Here is a 20751-nt window from a genome sequence, read left to right on the forward strand (position 1 = left end):
GGACCTTAAAGCTCTCCTTTGGGTGGAGCTGTTTTACTTGTTTCATGATCTCTCTGCAGGTAAGTTTTTTCATTCTTTCTGTTATCTTTAAGAAATGCAAGATGAATGTCTTTTACATAGAAGTAATTGAATAATTTCTTACAGTTAATTTATTTAATATGTCCTGTAATTCCAGACTAAGTAGATTTTCCCTTTCTCTCTACTTGCTCATATTTTGTTGCCTTGAGCCCTTCTTTCCAAGGGTGTTCTGTATGTTTCAGTTAGCTGTCTACTGGATCTGTCCCAAGAATTTGAGAGTGTTTAGAATAATTACATTATTGGTATTTGTGTGAGTTGACTGTACAGCTCTGCCTAGGATTAGCCAAATTATCTATTCCTAAAGCCCAACATTAGGTGGGATTGAGATGCTTATAGGTTAAATATGTTTTATACATACTTCTACGTCTGGTTAAACATACATCTACATATGAAAGACTGATAAAATGTAAATATTTTTGTTGTCTTATTTTATCCACAAAAATACTATTCATTTTTGTAATGGTAAGCAGTTGAATAATTTATAAATACAGTAAAATCTTTCTAAAATGGTCTTTTCAGTAAAACAGGCAATGTAAATAAAGAAAGAAATTTTAATAAAATTATTCTTTAATAAAACGAAACCTGTGTAATCTGAAAGTGGGAAGCCTTTACTTAATGTTTATAAACAAAAATTAAAGAAAGTATTTTTCCATGTATGGTAAGTATGGTAATGGTAAGTTTTATCAGTTGAAGATAATTAATTCTATCTCTTGTCTTGTTTGATACAATATATATTGTTTTTCTACAAATATATAATTCAAAAATGACTGTAACTTATTATTAAGTAATTTATTTTCAACCATAACGTAATACTGTAGTACTGTCTTTAAAAGAAATACTATTGTATAATTAATTCTTTTAAATCAGGTAAAACACAATTTTAAGTTAAATTCCATTTGACAGACTAACAATTTATCTTATATTCTACTATTTGTACATTATCTAAAATATGTGTCAGTGGGTCCTTCTGTTTTAAATTAATTAAGCACTATAATGTATTTTATCTTTTCTATTTAATTACTTATTTTATTATTTTTTGATTTATGTATGTTGACGAATTTTTATGGTTACCAAATAGAAAATTTTTACTGTTTTTGAATTTCATTTTTAACTATATTTTTATTTATTCTAATATTATTATTATTTTAGTTTTTAATTTTCAACACTGTACATGAAAATAAATATAAAACCCTAACTTTAAAGACAAAAGTCAATATAACAGAGAATTACAACAAATACAAATATTCTATAATTTTATAATTTTAATATTTATGAAATATAGAACATAAAAATAAAGATTCACTAATCTTGAAAGGTTGAACAGAAATTTGGGAAAAAATTAATCAGCAGTTTTCAGTAAAGGTAAAGTTTACTTTGCCATGTAGGAGTGGTTCATAAATGTACAAGCTATTTGATTACTTATTCAGGACCACGTATTCAAGCTAATCTTTGTAAACGCAAGAATCTGAAGTTAAAATCTAAAAATCAAATAGCTGACTAGAATATTTCTGAAAACAATACAATATCGAATGGAATTAACTTTATGATGTCAATGACAGTGATTCAGTAACTTAATGGAATGGAAAGTAAACCATTGTCAGTGTTCAAAGATACAGTTTTGAGAATTTATGCAGTGAGAATAAACTTTGTTATATCTCAGCTTATTGTAAAAATATTTGGTTGAATATGATAAATATATAAGATAATTTAACACTACTTACTGTATTTCTTGAAATTTATGTTATAAAATTTTAACTGCAAATTAAAAATTTGCAGTTAAAATCAAATTTTTAATTTGATTTTAATCAAATTTTTAATTTGATTTTAATCAAATTTTTAATTTGATTTTAACTGCCATTTACTGAGGTCCTGGTTAAAGTATTTTTGTCTAGATAAAAAATACTAACGTGTTTTACTTAGATATTTGACTTTTTAATATTCATGCTTCTATAAGAAACAGCCCCCTCTTTAAAATGGAATCCTGCTAAACCAAAAAATCTTTGGTGTGTCATTGATTTTTACTTCACAAAAGTTTATAATAAAATTTAGTATTCATACTATTACTATTTTTTAAATTTATTTAGTTATTTTTTACATAGGTCTATTAATGCCATAGTTGGTTGGGTTAGGATATATTTACAAACAGAGCAGAAGAAGACCGATTTCAAACCAGAATCTGATGTTGATACTTTAAATTCACCAGTAAGTATCAATAAACATTTGTAGAATTATTTTTATTAACTAATTATGTAGATAAAATGCTAGTTTTATTTGGTTAGTATGTGACTTCTATATTAATCAGTCTTGAGTACCATTCTAAGGGTTTGTTGCTTTTTCACATATTTTACCCATCTCTCATCTTCCTCATTAAAATATGTATGTAGTATTTAAAAATTTGTAATACTAAAATATAGGAATAAATATAAGATTAATTCAAAAAATCTTTTTAAAAATCAAGATATAGACATCGATATCTTGAAATGAATACTTAAGAACAGGTTAAAAAAAAATGCATCACTTAACACATACAATAAAAATAAAATATATTACTATGTGTGAGAAAATATATATACCATAGATTTTAGATCAAACACATTCTAAATAACTGATAAAAGATTAATATGATTTGAATAGAACATATATAAAATAAAAATAATGATTTCAAACAAATTTATGTTTGAAAAACAAATCATTCAAAAATAATTTTCTACACATTTTAATACAAAAATAAAAAATTCTTGAATATAGCAAAAATTCTTAGACTTCCTAAACGAGTATTAAGTAACAGTATTATATCCTTAACAATTTAGATACTCCAGGGATAAAATAGTGGTACAAGACTAACTATATACTATAAATATAAAAATGAATACTAATTAATGAACCACCAGGCAGTGATTGTCTACGTGAACTTGTAAGCTATTTCAGTCTAGCCCTAGACATGATTGACAACAGTTTCAATTTTAATGAGTTGGTAACAGATGTTTTAATTTTAAGCCTGACAATGATGTAAGAATTCAGAAAAAACACTCATAGTTGGCATAGAAGAAGTTTCATAGAAGAAGAGGAAGAAGATGAAGAAGAAGGAACACCCTCTACTCGTCCCAACATCACGGACTGGAGTCCGGAAAAGAGCCCAGCAGAGATGCGTTCTGAAAGGCAGCCATAACAGAAGTGGATGAAAAACTTCTGCTTAACCTCTCCTTTAAAACTTGCATGTAAATTAACTTAAACCAGCAATTGCGACTCCTCCGGAGAAGGGGGCGCATTGCTCCCTCCATATAGTTAGTGCCCCGTTGTGGCGTATTCCTGCTAGCCTATGAAGCGTTAGCACCAAAAGGACTTCAGCGGACGGTCTGAAGGGGAATTACATCAGGAGGACAGGTTGCATATGCCTAGCCTTCCTCGGTCGGCCCATAAAATGGGTTCGATAACGCTGGTTTAACAACGGATTGGAATGCAATTAAATCCGTCCTTAAAAATACTAAATATTAAATAAGACAAAACTTGAAAAATTAGACCCGTCACTTAAAATAAACCTTTTAAAAACACGCCCGATTGAATCATCCAGCAGCAAGGGACTGTCCAGGTTCTGTGATCCGTAGGGAGAATCTATAAACTCCCGCCAACTTTGCATTCCATTCCATTTCATAGTTGGCTAATATAAATAATTCATTTAATTACCTCAATAGGTATTTAATTTATATTTGAAAGTTATATAAAATATTTTTGGATCAGATAGGTTTGATACATAGATTTAAAATCATGTTTTATTTCTGTAAATAGCTAACCTTTAAAATCTAATTTTAGGCATGTTCTGCAGTTGTACAATATATGAGTTCTGTTATATCTCGGATAAGAGATAGTCTAGATGGTAAAAATGTTGAAGGTGTTATGATGGAATTAGGCACACGTTTTCATCGTGTTATATATGAACATTTACAACAATTTCAGTATAATTCTTCTGGTAAGTTTATTTAAATCATTTTATTATTAATTGTTACTTTCAAGTGTTTAAATTAATAATTTTGATAAGTTTTCACTAGAAAAAAAACTTAAACCTTCTTCGCAAAAAAAAAACTATATAAAAACACATTATGCTTGTACAATAACAGTCATGATAAAAGCTATGTAAAGGAATAAATAATGTAAAGGGGATGATAATAATGACGTAATTTAAACTCTGAAAATTTGAATCTAAAAAGACCAAAATTACGCATTACACAAGGTTAGATGAAATACAATACGCACTGAAACATAGTGAGAGAAAAAAGTCACACAGAGCAACATTCTATTCTATCTTTGGTAATTATAAATTTGTGCTGCCATCTTGTAGTTTCATTCCCCTTCTACTGATATTCCAAAGTTCATTGACCTGTCATTTTCTGTCAGTCACCATAGTTATGGAGTTGAGTGTACCTGCTATCCCAAGGCATCTAAAACAACATGCAGTGATTGAAATTACAGAGGGAAAAGTGAATGTGTCAGAAGCCATTTATGGTGATGAAACTGGTGATTGAATTACTGTGAGTTGGTGAACAATGAAATTTTGTTTATCAGAAGCTGGTAAAGTGAATATTGATAATGAACCTCTGCAGTGATCAACTAATTTTTGTGATTATGAGAAGCATCAAAGGAAGGTTAAAGAAGATCAAAGAAATTGATTAAAGAAGACCAATACTTCAGACAGCAGCGCATCACCACCCAGATAGACGTATCAAAAGAATGAGTAGGACACATTATTGCACAACTGGGCTCTTGTAAAATCTGTTCAAGATGGGTGCCATACAGTTCAAAGAAAAAAGAAACAACATTGAAAAAAAATTTAGTAACAGCTCTGAAATTTTATGTGATAAGAAAGGTAACTTCTTCAGAAATGTGATAAGAGACGGATCTTGGGTGTATCATTATGATCCAGAAGAAAAATGGCAGTGTCTGGAATACTGGCACTGTAATTCCTGACAATCAAAAAAATTCAAAGCACAATTTTCTGCAAAACAATTCTGTTGATGTAGTCTGTGATTTCAAACACACGTATATGACTGACCCCTCTGGAAGCCGAGTTGACTGTAAATTCTGTGCGATTCATAGAGACATTAATACACCGTAAGAAATGTTTGTGTTATGTTTGACAATCCTTGGTGTCAATAATAATACAATACGATAATGCTCGGCCACACACATCACATGCAACTACCAAGATTCTTGTGAAATTGAAATTTGAGTCTATTCATCACCCTATATTCTCACTAGATTTGGTGAGACTGCAAGTTTCACTTCTTTCTACGTTTAAAGAGGGATATTATGGATATAGATTTCAGCATGGGTGATAAATCAAAGGACACAGTGAGGTCGTGAATAAGGAAGGAGCGCCAGCATTTTTCATTGACAGGATGAGAAAACTGGTTCACCATTGGAGAAATATAAGTTATAAATGGTGACTGTGGGGAAAAATAAACGTAAGTTTTTTTATAAGTAAAATTGTATTTTTAAACTGTATTTTTTACATTTGCCAGTTATGAGCGAATATGCATGCATTACAATTTCAGCCACCCCTCTTAACTTGCCAAGATGATTGAAAGTATGTAAATTATTTTGGTGGAAAATAGCTAAAGATTTAACATTTACCTCAGTTAAATTATTACTGTGTATTTAAATATTTTTTTTTTACATTTTAGTAAATGTATACTTTAAAAAATTACAATTTTTTAAACTATACATTAAACTGTATATTTTAAAAATAACTTGATAGCAAGTGGCAGAGCCACTTAAAAAAAAGAATACAGTTACCAAATCTAACTTATGAGAATTAGCAATATTTTAACTAGAAATAAATCACATGACTTCAAGGTAGCTGGCTGGACCACTTAGAATAACATTAAAATTTATTATGAGGTAACTTAAATTATAATAAGCCACTTTTTAACCGGGAGTAAAATCTTATATTTGGATTTATTTTAATAATTTTGTAATAAGATAATATAATACAGATGTAATACAGATGTAATAATTTAATAATGGTTAGGAAGCAACTTATTTTAATATAAATTATACCTCAAAAGTACCCTTACAACTATTCTAATCAGTCTCACCATCTTGAGGTCATGATAGTTGACTTGGTTATTTAAACAAGGTTACAATGATTAAACAAATTACATGGTTTGATTTATATTTTTTTAAAAATGGCTCAGCCTTAAACTAGTTGAATGCATTAATTCTAATTACTACTGTACATTAGCTATAGTTATTTTAAATAGTTTTGTCAGTTAGACACCCAAGTTAGCGATCCAACTTTGAAATCAATTCATAAATTTCAACTAGGCCAAATTTTTAAGATATTAATGACAATTTTACAAAAAGAATGTAAAGAAAATTATCAAACAGGCAATTAAAGTTACTTAAAATAATAAATTAGCTAAATAGAATTTTACTAGCTTTTCTGTGTATTTTGTTATTCTTTTCTACCATAGATGATTATTTAATAGAGATAAATGAATAAAAATAAAAATCTTGAAAGTAATTATTTCAGTTAATTGAACTATTTTTTTAATGTTATTTACAGTTTGCACATAGAAAATATAATTTTTTTTTTGCAGGCATTTTCTATAATAATCTTACTATTCCAAATAGATGATTTGACAGTAAATATAACAAACTTGGCTAATATAATTTTAATTAACATCAGTATTTCCCAAACATATGCAAATTATTAAATGAGAAATTATAATGGGATGTCTTATATTTTTATAGAGTTCCTGTTATTTTTCTGAATTGTCTTATTTCAGGTGCAATGTGTGTTATCTGTGATGTAAATGAATACAGAAAATGTATTAAAGAATTGCATTGTCCTCTTGTCAATTCATTATTTGATTCATTACATGCTCTTTGTAACTTATTATTAGTGAAACCTGAAAATTTAAAACAAGTTTGCAATGGGGAACAGTTGGTACGTATTCTTTGTATTAAGTTATTTTTATTTTATTTGTAGAAAATCATTATCATTTCACACTTTCAGAATTCATGGATTGCATTACATTTATGCACTTCTTTTCTACCTCTTCATTTCCATTTTTTCCACTTCATATTGCAACAGTACACATATTTTCTCTCTAGCTGTTTTGTTTTGCTTAATAGATTTCTCTTAGTTTTCTTCTTACTAACTTTTCTGTTTCTTACTAATACAATTTAATTATCTAATTAATTTTTGTAATTGGATAAATCTCACTGATTGACTGGCATCTTTTAATCATCAATCATCTTCAGTCCGTTTTTAATTATTTCTTATATGTGTAAATGGTTCAAATATAGACAGAATTTCAAAGCAACAATTCATTACTGAGTACAGCGAGATGATGTAAATACTGTAAATTCTAAATAAAGGTTGCCATTATTTTTCTTGGTGAATGTTTGTTTTGTTTTTTTAAAGTTTATCTCTCTTATGGTTTCTTTAATTGGGCCAAACAGTGGTTCAGAATATTGGTTATATGTGGCTATCCTACATATAACTCAGATGGGATAGCATGTCACAATTGAAATCTTTTGTTAAAGCAGCATCTTTAGTTAGTTCAAACCTCTAGAACAAACCTATAGAATACTAGCCAACTCTCCTCATAGAATGAATGCATGCATTACTTTATATTTTTAAATTATAGAACAATATGAGCAGTTATTGTTAGTTATTTGTTCTGAGAAAATCAAGGTAGCTTTTTTCTCTGTGAATTCTAAATAAAGGTCACCATTATTCTCCTTTTCAGAAACTTTTTCTTTTCAGATTATTATAGATTATCAGATTATTATTCTATCCTTTTCACATCGTTGCATAACATGTGCAATAGCAACCAGTCTTCATTCTTTATATGCAATTTGCAAAAAGCACGAAACCCATATAAAGAACTCACTTTAGTATATTTGAAATGATCTCTTACTATTACTTCTGCACTCCTTAGACTTAATTCAGGAGTTTCAGAGACCTCACCTTATAGTATTATGCTTAATGTGTATAGTAAATGCTTGAACTTCATGTTTGATTTCATTGATTAAGGTTGTCAACTCTCTCCCAATTCTCTCTAAATGCCTTGTACCACTCATACATTCTAGACTACAGAGTACTCATCTCCAACCTAATTATTATTAAGTCTTGTGAGAGTCCTAGACAGAATGACTTGTCAAACAATTTGTTCAAAATTCAATAAATTATTGGCAGTACTACTCTCCATCAACAGTTCAAACATATGTTGATTACAGCTGACAGAGATGAGAAGAAAAACATCTAGCACTACTGATGTCAGGTTCAAAGTTGCAAGTGTATATGAGTCATGTATGCTTTGCAATCATTATTAGAGAAGAGCATGAAATCTTTATAAGATTTCCTTCTTATTGGAAGAAAAAAACCTTTTTTGGTTTTTTGGTTGTGTGATAAATTCTTTAATGGTATCTGATTCTCCTCAAGCCTCATTCGAATACAAGTTTTTTTTTTTAATTAATATTATTTGTCGATCAATAATATATATTGAGGTTCGGTTGGAAGAGGAAGGCGACTTTTGGTCAGATGATTTTAGAGTAATTAACTCAGCTTCAAATAATGGGCAGGCAGAAAATATTCAAATAATGGGCAAGAACAAAACAAAAGTAATGATATGTAGTAGAAATAACAAAGATGGACCACTGAATGTGAAAGTAGGAGGAGAAAAGATTATGGAAGTAAAAGAATTTTGTTATTTGGGAAGTGGAATTACTAAAGATGGACGAAGCAGGAGCGATATAAAATGCAGAATAGCACAAGCTAAACGAGCCTTCAGTAAGAAATATAATTTGTTTACATCAAAAATTAATTTAAATGTCAGGAAAAGATTTTTGAAAGTGTATGTTAGGAGTGTCGCTTTATATGGAAGTGAAACATGGACAAGCGGAGTATCTGAGAAGAAAAGATTAGAAGCTTTTGAAATTTGGTGCTATAGGAGAATGTTAAAAATCACATGGGTGGATAAAGTGACAAATGAAGAGGTATTGAGGCAAATAGATGAAGAAAGAAGCATTTGGAAAAATATAGTTAAAAGAAGAGACAGACTTATAGGCCACATACTAAGGCATCCTGGAATAGTCGCTTTAATATTGGAAGGACAGGTAGAAGGAAAAAATTGTGTAGGCAGGCCACGTTTGGAATATGTAAAGCAAATTGTTAGGGATGTAGGGTGTAGAAGGTATACTGAAATGAAACGACTAGCACTAGATAGGGAATCTTGGAGAGCTGCATCAACCAGTCAAATGACTGAAGACAAAAAAAAAATCAATAATATATGATAAGTTGTATTCATAATTAAAATCAAGGTCAAAATGATCAATATAGATCTTTCAACTGGTGAGTTCTATTGAATTATTCTGATTCACATTTCATTACTAATATTGTTAATTAAAATGATACTGTTTTATTATTATTAAATAATTTATATATATGATACAGTTCAAATGTTTTAGGATTAACAAATATAGATTAATAAATATATTTGCCTCTGTGGCACGAGTGGTAGAGTCTCGGCCTTTCACCCAGAGGTTCTGGGTTCGAATCCTGGTCAGGCACGGAATTTTTCACACATGCTACAAAACACTCATCTCATCCTCTGAATTGCTTGACTGTGGACCCGGAGGTTAAACAAAAAAAAAAAAGAAAGGATTAACAAATATAGAATATGTTGGCTCAGATTAATCTGTTTTCCTCTGATTCAAAATATAATTCATATTGTTCTCTCCATTTGGTACAGGTTTCAAAACTTGAGCATGATGGAACAATCTTCGAAAAGGATTTTCTTCAAATGCTTAGCACAACTCTTTGGATATCAGTGGTTTCAAATTAAGCTCCCTTTGGCGGTAATCTCACTTTTGGGTAAATAAATAGTCAGATGGAGATGTGCCCGTAGTGAAATGGGAATAAAATTTATGATAAATATAAATTATAAATGTATAAACATCCTTCAAAATTCTTTATTCATAACTCCTGCTTGAGCTGTGGTTAGTTCATCTGCATTTTTCATTTATCAGTGACTCTCCCTTCTTGAAATACTAAAAAATGTTTGAATAAGTCAAAGGTGCACCAACGTAAATCCATGTGACCATCATTTCTATAACCAAAAAAAAATTTACAACAAATTTTTATTATAAAATTTAATGGTGACTACTGACATTAGTACTAATAACATTAACATTTTAGTTGAAAAACTTAAGTACTGTTTTGTGTACATATACACAAACACATGCACTCATTCACATCCACAGTTTCAACATATACAATATCAGAGTAGTAATATACTCTCATACATATACATATGTATCTTTCCCTCACAAAAAATAAAAACAAGAAAATAGTCATTTTAAAAAATAATATTTCTTTTAGATTTTGATTTTTCAAATTTGAATCCTAACATATAATTAAAGTCATATAAAATTAAAAGTAAAAATACAAAAATCCTTCTTATCATTATGATCCAGTAGTAAAGTTAATGTTTCTTAAGTAGGTGTTATGTCCTAATTTTTTATGTTTTTAAAATATTTTTTAAAAATTAGAGGTTTTCAAAATAACCATAATGGTTGAAAAAAGTTGTTGAAATTATATTCTGTTAAGGTAAGAGCTGCTGCTGTCTTCAATGACAGATTGTCTGAAATTTTATACGTAATTATTTGTTAAGGAGTAATAAATTTAAAAAATTTACAAATATAACGCGTAAAAATATGCCTTATTATAGTAAATAATAACAGGTGTTTCAAAACGTACACAACCCAGATTAAGAAGGTAGAAGTCATGCATAGGTAAATTTTGTTTCTCCCTACATATCAGTTGGCAACACTGTACTCAAGGTTAGCATCTTGTAATAGTTGAAATGTCCTTCTTATGCACTAGTGCTATACCAGTTAAAATTCATCTCTGTTGTGTTAACCGTGTTGTTTTACAAGGACAAATGTGTGCTTATTATAGAGGCTTATTGCATGTATAAATCTTACGAATAAGTGAAAGACAAGTTTTGGATAAAATTTCCCAATTTTTCAGTTCCTAATAAGTCGACAATATAGCGTTTAATAAATTTTGTAAGACTGGAAGTGTACATGATTGGAAAAGTACAGGTCGACTATCACTGTTAACAGTAGAAGTTCTGGAGGATGTGAAATAGCATTTGACTCGCTCATCCAAAAATTTGCTCAGAAAATTATTTTCACAGGCTGAGCTTTCACTATCTACAGCTTTCAGGGCTACTAAAAAATTAAAATTGCATGCTTATCGCATCAGTATCATTCAAGAAGTAAAAGAAGTAGACCCGGAAAACATTTACAGTATTTTCTGTCGGTTTTATTCTCCTGTTGATGACAATGGTATTGAAATTTTGGATCATGTTTATTTCAGCGATGAGGCAGGGTTTCACTTGGATGGCTACATTAACAGCCAAAACCGTTGAATATTGAGTGCTGAAAATCATCATGTGTTTCATGAACAACCATTGCACTCACATAAAATTGGTGTTTGGTGTGCAATGTCCCAGCATCGTGTAATAGGACCTTTATTATTTGGCAAATCTGTAGATTGTGTGGTTTATTGCAACTTAATCGAACAGTTTATTGCCATGTTAGATTTGCACTAACGAGTATGTCAGTTCCAGCAGGATAACGTAACGTGTCATATTGCTAATGAAACACCAGATATGTTAGGGGAATTTTTTGGCCATCATTTGATATTAAATTGGTTGTGGCGTCCAAGGTCCCCAGATGTTACACCAGCAGGCTTTTCCTTTGGAGGTATTTGGCGTCCAAGGTCCCCAGATCTTACACCAGCAGGCTTTTCCTTTGGAGGTATTTAAAAAGTGTCGTTTTTAAAAACAATCCTCATACATGATGAATTGAAGGCTAACATTGAAAGTAAGATTTCAAACATTACTGAGCAAACATTATGGAAAGTGGCTGCAAATGAAACGTATGCGAATCTGCATCGGGATTGCAGGAAATCATTTTGAACATATATTGAAGTTATTAAAGGTAATTTAAATATTGTTTTATAGGTATTTTGTAACGTTTTTAACGTTAATAACATTTTTAAGATTAATTTTTATCATATTTTTAACATTAATATTTTTGTAATAAATCCACATCATCAAACAATGGGGTTGTGTCATTTTTGAAACAGCCATTAGTTCATAACAATAAATAAAAATATTACAGATGCATTGTGTAGTAAAACTGTTAGCCGGCCAGTTCGATTTATTGGTTAACATTCAGGTTTCAAATCTTTCTTGGCAAAGGTATGCAAAATCATATCCAAGAACATAATAATTAGAAATAGAATAACAAACATAATATTCCTGATGTGGGTTGTAATTATATATAGTTACAAAATATGTTGGAAGTGGTCCCAACATGTAATTATATTACAATCTGAAGAATAATTTACTGAATCATTCTGTAATTTTAAAAAAAATTATTTATTTCTAAATGTATTTTTATAATGTAAGTACCGTGCAGTATCTCTTACTACTACAAACAAGCATATCTTATCCTAAATAGTTCTTGAACTAAACATAGTATATTTTATACTATTTTTGAACCAAGAGTAAAAATAATTAAAAGGAAAACTAAAACTTTAAGCACGTAAAAAAGTTGATTCTTTTTTATGTTTATCCATTTTTCCAGATATTACCTAATTTTTATCTAATTAGTCTAACATTTGATTTAAAGGTGTAAAAATTTATTAATTAGTAGAATTTGAATTCTATACATGGGTGAGGGAAAAGTTCCAGGCTTCACACAGAAATGGTGTACGTTTAACTTCTTGACATTATCACAAGATTACATTCTTCATTAGTTTACTAAAAGAGTTTCAAGTCGCTGCATCACTTAATCCAAAGTGGAGAACTTGGTGGTTTTTTGAAAATGGAAATACTGGAAATTCATGGAATGATTAAATACTTTTTCAAATGAAAAAAGAGCTTGATATGGCATTGGGAGACTGTTCTCAATCAAATTCAACAGTAAATGCTGGGTCTCTAGAGTTTAAAATGGGTCAAACATGCACTAACAAATGATGCAGTGAACACCGTTCTGAAAAGTGACTATGCCATAAATGATAGGAAAAATGTATAAAATGCAAACAAGTTAGCGGAAGTCTGTAGGCATGACAACAGAACCTATGCACAATATTTTGCAGGAACATTTGGACATGAATAAGCTGTGCGCTACATGGGTGCGCGTTTGCTGATGTTCAATCAAAGACAGTGCCAAAGAAACATTTCAAGCAATTGTCTCGAGTTGTTTCACACAATTCAGAGGAATTTTTACATCAATGTGTGATAATTGATGAGAGAGGGTTCATCACTACTCTCCCAACACAAAACAATGGGTTGAAAGAGGTCAACCCGCAGAAAAAAAAAGCAAAAACAACTTTATACTTTAACAAAATTATGGCAGCTGTTTTTTTAGGATTTTTTTTTTGTCTTCAGTCATTTGACTGGTTTGATGCAGCTCTCCAAGATTCCCTACCTAGTGCTAGTCGTTTCATTTCAGTATACCCCCTACATCCTACATCCCTAACAATTTGTTTTACATATTCCAAACGTGGCCTGCCTACACAATTTTTTCCTTCTACCTGTCCTTCCAATATTAAAGCGACTATTCCAGGATGCCTTAGTATGTGGCCTATAAGTCTGTCTCTTCTTTTAACTATATTTTTCCAAATGCTTCTTTTCTTCATCTATTTGCCGCAATACCTCTTCATTTGTCACTTTATCCACCCATGTGATTTTTAACATTCTCCTATAGCACCAAATTTCAAAAGCTTCTAATCTTTTCTTCTCAGATACTCCGCTTGTCCATGTTTCACTTCCATATAAAGCGACACTCCTAACATACACTTTCAAAAATCTTTTCCTGACATTTAAATTAATTTTTGATGTAAACAAATTATATTTCTTACTGAAGGCTCGTTTAGCTTGTGCTATTCTGCATTTTATATCGCTCCTTCTTCGTCCATCTTTAGTAATTCCACTTCCCAAATAACAAAATTCTTCTACCTCCATAATCTATTCTCCTCCTACTTTCACATTCAGTGGTCCATCTTTGTTATTTCTTCTAAATTTCATTACTTTTGTTTTGTTCTTGTTTATTTTCATGCGATAGTTCTTGAGTAGGACTTCATCTATGCTGTTCATTGTTTCTTCTAAATCCTTTTTACTCTCGGCTAGAATTACTATATCATCAGCAAATCGTAGCATCTTTATCTTTTCACCTTGTACTGTTACTCCGAATCTAAATTGTTCTTTAACATCATTAACTGCTAGTTCCATCTAAAGATTAAAAAGTAACGGGGATAGGGAACATCCTTGTCGGACTCCCTTTCTTATTACGGCTTCTTTCTTATGTTCTTCAATTGTTACTGTTGCTGTTTGGTTCCTGTACATGTTAGCAATTGTTCTTCTATCTCTGTATTTGAACTCTAATTTTTTAAAATGCTGAACATTTTATTCCAGTCTACGTTATCGAATGCCTTTTCTAGGTCTATAAACGCCAAGTATGTTGGTTTGTTTTTCTTTAATCTTCCTTCTACTATTAATCTGAGGCCTAAAATTGCTTTCCTTGTCCCTATCCTTTTCCTGAAACCAAATTGGTCTTCTCCTAACACTTCTTCCACTCTCCTCTCAATTCTTCTGTATAGAATTCTAGTTAAGATTTTTGATGGATGACTAGTTAAACTAATTGTTCTGTATTCTTCATGTTTATCTGCTCCTGCTTTCTTTGGTATCATGACTATAACACTTTTTTTGAAGTCTGACGGAAATTCCCCTTTTTCATAAATATTACACACCAGTTTGTATAATCTATCAATCGCTTCCTCACCTGCACTGCGCAGTAATTCTACAGGTATTCCATCTATTCCAGGAGCCTTTCTGCCATTTAAATCTTTTAATGCTCTCTTAAATTCAGATCTCAGTATTGTTTCTCCCATTTCATCCTCCTCAACTTCCTCTTCTTCCTCTATAACACCATTTTCTAATTCATTTCCTCCGTATAACTCTTATTATATTCCACCCATCTATCGACTTTACCTTTCGTATTATATATTGGTGTACCATCTTTGTTTAATACAATTAGATTTTAATTTTGTACCCCAAAATTTTCCTTAACTTTCCTGTATGCTCCGTCTATTTTACCAATGTTCATTTCTCTTTCCACTTCTGAACACTTTTCTTTAATCCACTCTTCTTTCGCCAGTTTGCACTTCCTGTTTATAGCATTTCTTAATTGCCGATAGTTCCTTTTACTTTCTTCATCACTAGCATTCTTATATTTTCTACGTTCATCCATCAGCTGTAATATATAGTCTGTAATCCAAGGTTTTCTACCAGTTCTCTTTATTCCGCCTAAGTTTGCTTCTGCTGATTTAAGAATTTCCTTTTTAACATTCTCCCATTCTTCTTCTACATTTTCTACCTTATCTTTTTTACTCAGACCTTTTGCGATGTCCTCCTCAAAAATCTTCTTTACCTCCTCTTCCTCAAGCTTCTCTAAATTCATCTGACACCTTTTCTTCAGGTTTTTAAACCCCAATCTACATTTCATTATCACCAAATTATGGTCGCTATCAATGTCTCCTCCAGGGTAAGTTTTACAGTCAACGAGTTGATTTCTAAATCTTTGCTTAACCATGATATAATCTATCTGATACCTTGCAGTATCGCCTGGCTTTTGCCAAGTGTATATTCTTCTATTATGAATTTTAAATTGGGTGTTGGCAGTTACTAAATTATACTTCGTGCAAAACTCTATAAGTTGGTCCCCTCTTTCATTCCTTTTGCCCAGCCCGTATTCACCCACTATATCCTTCCTTGCCTTTTCCAGTGCTTGCATTCCAATCTCCAACTATTATTAAATTTTCATCTCCTTTTACGTGTTTAATTGCTTCATCAATCTCTTCGTATACACACTCTACCTCATCATCATCATGGGCGCTTGTAGGCATATAGACGTTAACAATCGTTGTCGATTTAGGTTTTGATTTTATCCTTATTACAATGATTCTATTGCTATGCGTTTTGAAATATTCTACTCTCTTCCCTATCTTCTTGTTCATTATGAAACCTACTCCTGCCTGCCCATTATTTGAAGCTGAGTTTATTATTCTAAAATCACCTGACCAAATGTCGCCTTCCTCTTCCCACCGAACCTCAATAATTCCTACTACATCCACATTTATCCTATCCATTTCTCTTTTTAAATTTTTCAGCCTACCAACCTTTTTTAAACTTCTAACATTCCAAGCTCCGACTCGTAGAATGTTAGTTTTTAATTTTCTGGTGACCCCCTTCTTATTAGTCCCCGCCCGGAGATAAGAACGGGGGACTAGTTTACCTCCGGAATATTTTACCAAGGAAGGCGCCTCCGTCATTGCTATATGAAAATGCAGAGAGCCACATTTTCTTGGAAAAAAAGCAGCTGTAGTTTTCCATTGCTTTCAGCTGCACAGTGCACAGAAGATTGAGTGATGTTGATATGAACATTTAAGTCCTCCTGACCCATGCCCTTAACAACTACTGAAAGAGCTGCTGCCGTCTTTCAGGAATCATTCTTTAGTCTGACTCTCAACAGATACCTCTCCGATATGGTTGCACCTTTGGTCCAGCTACTCTGTATCACTGAGTACTCAAGCCCCCTCACCAACGGCAAGGTCTCATGATTCATAGAGGAGGTTTTTAGGATACACGTGGAATAATTTTCATTGATTATTTCAGTCTGAATTGCTGTTGCTGAAAAATGTCTTAAAAATCGTGAAAATTTTGAATTTTCATTGATCATTGATCACGTGGAATGATTTTCATTGTTTCCCCTTAAAAGGGGAAACAATAAATGGCAAATAATATGCAATCCTACTGCTGCATCTCTGCAATGATATTAAAGAAAACAGCTGCATTTGACAAAAAAAGTGCTTTTTCCATCAAGACATTCCAGCTCGTACTTCAATCATTGCAATGACAAAAATTAACAAATTACAGTTTGAATTGCTGTTGTGTGGCTTCCAGTGACTATCACTTTTTCCTAACCTAAAAAAATGTCTTAAAGGGAAGAGATTTTCAACCAATAATGGTTATTTTAAGTAGTTGGATAAATTGAGTTAATAGTGTTTAAGAGACCTATCAGGTAAAAGATAGGTCTTTGCTGATAGACTCTAGATACCTGTGCGCTTTACACTGATTGTTTTTGTTTTACATTGCAATCTTTGAAGCTAATACTATTTAAATTAAACATTTTTTATTGAGAAAATAGTTGTTAAAAATTTTTAAATGTATCAGTAATTTTTAAGGTGCTTTTATTTCAGTTTGTTCTTATGTACTGAGAAATGTTTACATTAATAAAAATATTTTATTTTATTTTTTTACAGTCTGGTTTGGATCGTTCTATTTTATTAAATTTTATACAGTTGAGAAGTGATTATAAAACACAGAAGTTATCAAACTCTTTAAAAGGATTGGCTGCATAGCCAATTATAAATACTGAATTGTGAATTACAAATATTTATTGTTAATTTATTTCAATATGCTTATTAAATAATGTATAATAAAGTATTGATAATCCTCAATTTAAAACCATTATGAAACTTACTTTTTTATAAAAGAAGTTTAAATTTGTAAAGTGATCAACGGCATATTTACTTTAATTGATACTCAAGCAGAAGTCCAAATTGATATTTGCAGGATCCCACATCTTCAGTTAGGTATTGAATTCTATAATTACATTATCTATAATTCTTTTAAAAATGTGTTACATTAGATTGTTTTCTGTTTTAAAAAATTTTTAATAATATTATGAATGTATATGCATATTTTGCAGTCAGTACAGACATTAAAAAAAAAATTATATATAATGTAATTATAGAATTAAATACCATCTGAAAATGTGAGATCCTCTGCAAATTGATTTTTGTAAATTAATGTTGTAAGTTTAACTTATCTAATTACTGTGTTTTGGTGGTTTATATTACATATAATATGAAATTTTATTAACACAGTGGTCAATATATTAATGAATTATTTGAATTTTCAATATATATATATATATATATATTTATGTACGAGGATGGATCAAATATAAACAGTAATTTTTTTTTATAAATTTATTGATTAATAATATATATAATTCATACCTTCATCATTTCCTCTATATAAACTCCTGCACGATCTACACACTTTTGCCAATGATTTGGAAGCTTGAATATTCCTTGTTCATAAAAAATTTGAAGACGAATCATCAACCAATTAGACACACGCTCCAATGTCTTCATTGTTTTCAAATCCCCTCCAAGCAATTCCTTCAAGAGTGCAAAAAAAATAGTCTCAGGGGGACAAATCTGGACTATAGGGAGATGGTTGAGGGTTTCTCAGTGCATTTTTTCCAATTTATCCCAAAATCTCAGTGTGCAGCCTGGGAATATCATAGATAAGGATGACATCTCTGATGGGCATACCCAGTCTTTTGTTGACTGTAGTGGCTGGCAATAGTAAGCCACATTCACCGTTCATTGATTGTGGAGAAAATCAATGAATAAAACTCCCCTTTAGTCAAAGAATATCATTGCAAGGACTTTTCCAGCTGAAAGATGGGTTTTGGCCTTCACTGGACAGCCTTCTAGCTTCCTTCACCACTTCTTACTTGCCATTTTTGACTCTGGAGTGTAATGATGGACCCGTGTCTCATCACAAGTGACAATGAGCCTCAAAAAATCATCCCATTCTTGCCGAAATCAGTTCAGAAATCTCTCACAGATCTCCAACCTGACCTGTTTTTGATTTTTAGTCAGCAACCTCAGAACCCATCAAGTACTAATTTTTCTAAAACCAAGTTAATGGATTGAGCACTCCTATAGCTGATACACACTTCCGACATGATTTCTTGAACAGTGAACTAGCAATCATTTTCGTTTACTGTACTTTCTCACCCACCCTTTAATTTGCTTAATTGGTTAAATTGTTTAATTAGTGCTGTTTATTTACTTTTTAAAAAAGCTATATTTAAAAAAATGCTCCATTGTTGGCAGTACAGTTTCAATTTGATTGACAAATTATGGGACATGGTACAGTATGTTGTTATTTATGATATTAATTTTGTCAGTAATGCTACTTTTCACTTCTCAATTCATCTTGGTTTCTTTTAAAGAAAAACTTTTGAATAACCCCTACAAAAAAATAATATATATTTAAGTCTGTAGATCTTAATGTCCAATAACATATATTCCAAAAAATCAGTGGACCAGGAAACATTGTAAGATATTCGTAGATCATATTACGTTGTTAATACCATTTTGCTGGGACCATGGTTCACCATTATCTTTCTTTTTTTTGTCTTCAGTGATTTGACTGTTTTATGCTGCTTTCCAGGATTCCCTAGTGCCACTCGTTTCATTTCGGTATACCCCCTACATCCTACATCCCTAACAGTTTGTTTTACATATACCAAACGTTGTCTGCCTGCACAATTTTTCCCTTCTACTGCCCCTCCAATTTCTCATTTTTGAATCAGATTGACTGGATTTTACTGACTATGAGGCAAGTTTTTAAAGTAGGTTCTGTTTTTAAATAAACACAAAACTGAAAAATATCAACTTCAGAATTAAAAATAAAACTCAAAAATTATTAATATCAGAAGACAAATCCTTGTCTTTTGATAAGTTTTTCAAATCAGTTAAATAATAATGTAATTATCACTTATAAAATGAAATAGGTCTTTGTAAGTTAGGATAGATTTTACTACTATCTCAGTTGAAGCACCGATAGGGTCATGTCAGTTAATGAATCACTGACACCACCACATTAATGTGGCTTACTAATGCCTCTTATTACTACAATGTAAATCAATTTAAAATCCTTTTATAAGTCAAAATAATGTTCAGGACATATTCATCATGAATGATCTTTCATCTTGAACTTCTTTGAATGATATATCATCTTGTTTTAAAATGATCAAACTAAGTAAGGATTTGCCTTAAACTTTGTGCTGAAAGTGAAAATAAAGTACAGTGAAGTGGTGAGGATGTAATGTTGACGTCAAGGATTTAAATGATAGAAACAGTTTCAAGAAGCTTGTGAAAATTACAAAATGGTTTGACATCCTAAAACATCAACAACCGATGAAAATACTGACACAATATAAAGGACGTTGTGATCAAAGTTCACAAAATCACAATTGCAGAAGTTGCTGGAGAAGTGGGAATCCCTTATGGCTCAAGTGAAACAAATGTTGACCATGAAATGAGTAGAAAAATCTGTTTTGGTTTAAAAATGTTAAATTTTCAACAAAAGCAACATCACAGAACAGTTGTTGAGCTGTTGAAAACAGTTATTGTCAGCAATTGGTGTTGCTGATGACCCAAAATTAATCAAACATTTCATAATAGATGATGAAACATCAGTGGTTATGATGAAACAAAGGTCCAATCATTAGTCCAATCATTAGTAGAACCATTTTTACAAAGATCACATAACCATTGACATGAATTTAAGTTTTGAAACTGTACTATTGCTCTCTTATCACCTTCCTGGTCATTACACTTTAGATGAACCCATTGACTGCCAATCACTGAAGCAGATGGACACCAGAATTTTAGTAAATTTTTTCCCATATTGAGAATAGAGACAATTTTTCATTTTGCCCATC

General features: G+C 31.0%; 1 protein-coding gene across 3 annotated transcripts in view; it reads left to right on the forward strand.

The window, feature by feature from the left end:
- Window positions 1–18178, forward strand: part of Sec10 (Exocyst complex component Sec10) — a 57519-nt gene extending 39341 nt beyond the window's left edge. For 2 of the 3 annotated variants that reach the window (XM_075366230.1, XM_075366232.1), the window contains 4 exons: window positions 2178–2280; window positions 3889–4045; window positions 6864–7024; window positions 17483–18178. In XM_075366230.1, coding sequence (XP_075222345.1) covers window positions 2178–2280; window positions 3889–4045; window positions 6864–7024; window positions 17483–17581 — 520 coding nt within the window. In that variant the 3' untranslated portion in view covers window positions 17582–18178. Of the gene's footprint in view, window positions 1–2177; window positions 2281–3888; window positions 4046–6863; window positions 7025–9836; window positions 9965–17482 lie in introns of those variants that run through there. The other variant, XM_075366231.1, reaches the window with a different exon arrangement.
- The last annotated feature ends 2573 nt before the right edge of the window (window positions 18179–20751 follow it).

This window comes from Lycorma delicatula, chromosome 5 (assembly GCF_047948215.1).
Source record: "Lycorma delicatula isolate Av1 chromosome 5, ASM4794821v1, whole genome shotgun sequence".
Classification (NCBI taxonomy): domain Eukaryota; kingdom Metazoa; phylum Arthropoda; class Insecta; order Hemiptera; family Fulgoridae; genus Lycorma; species Lycorma delicatula.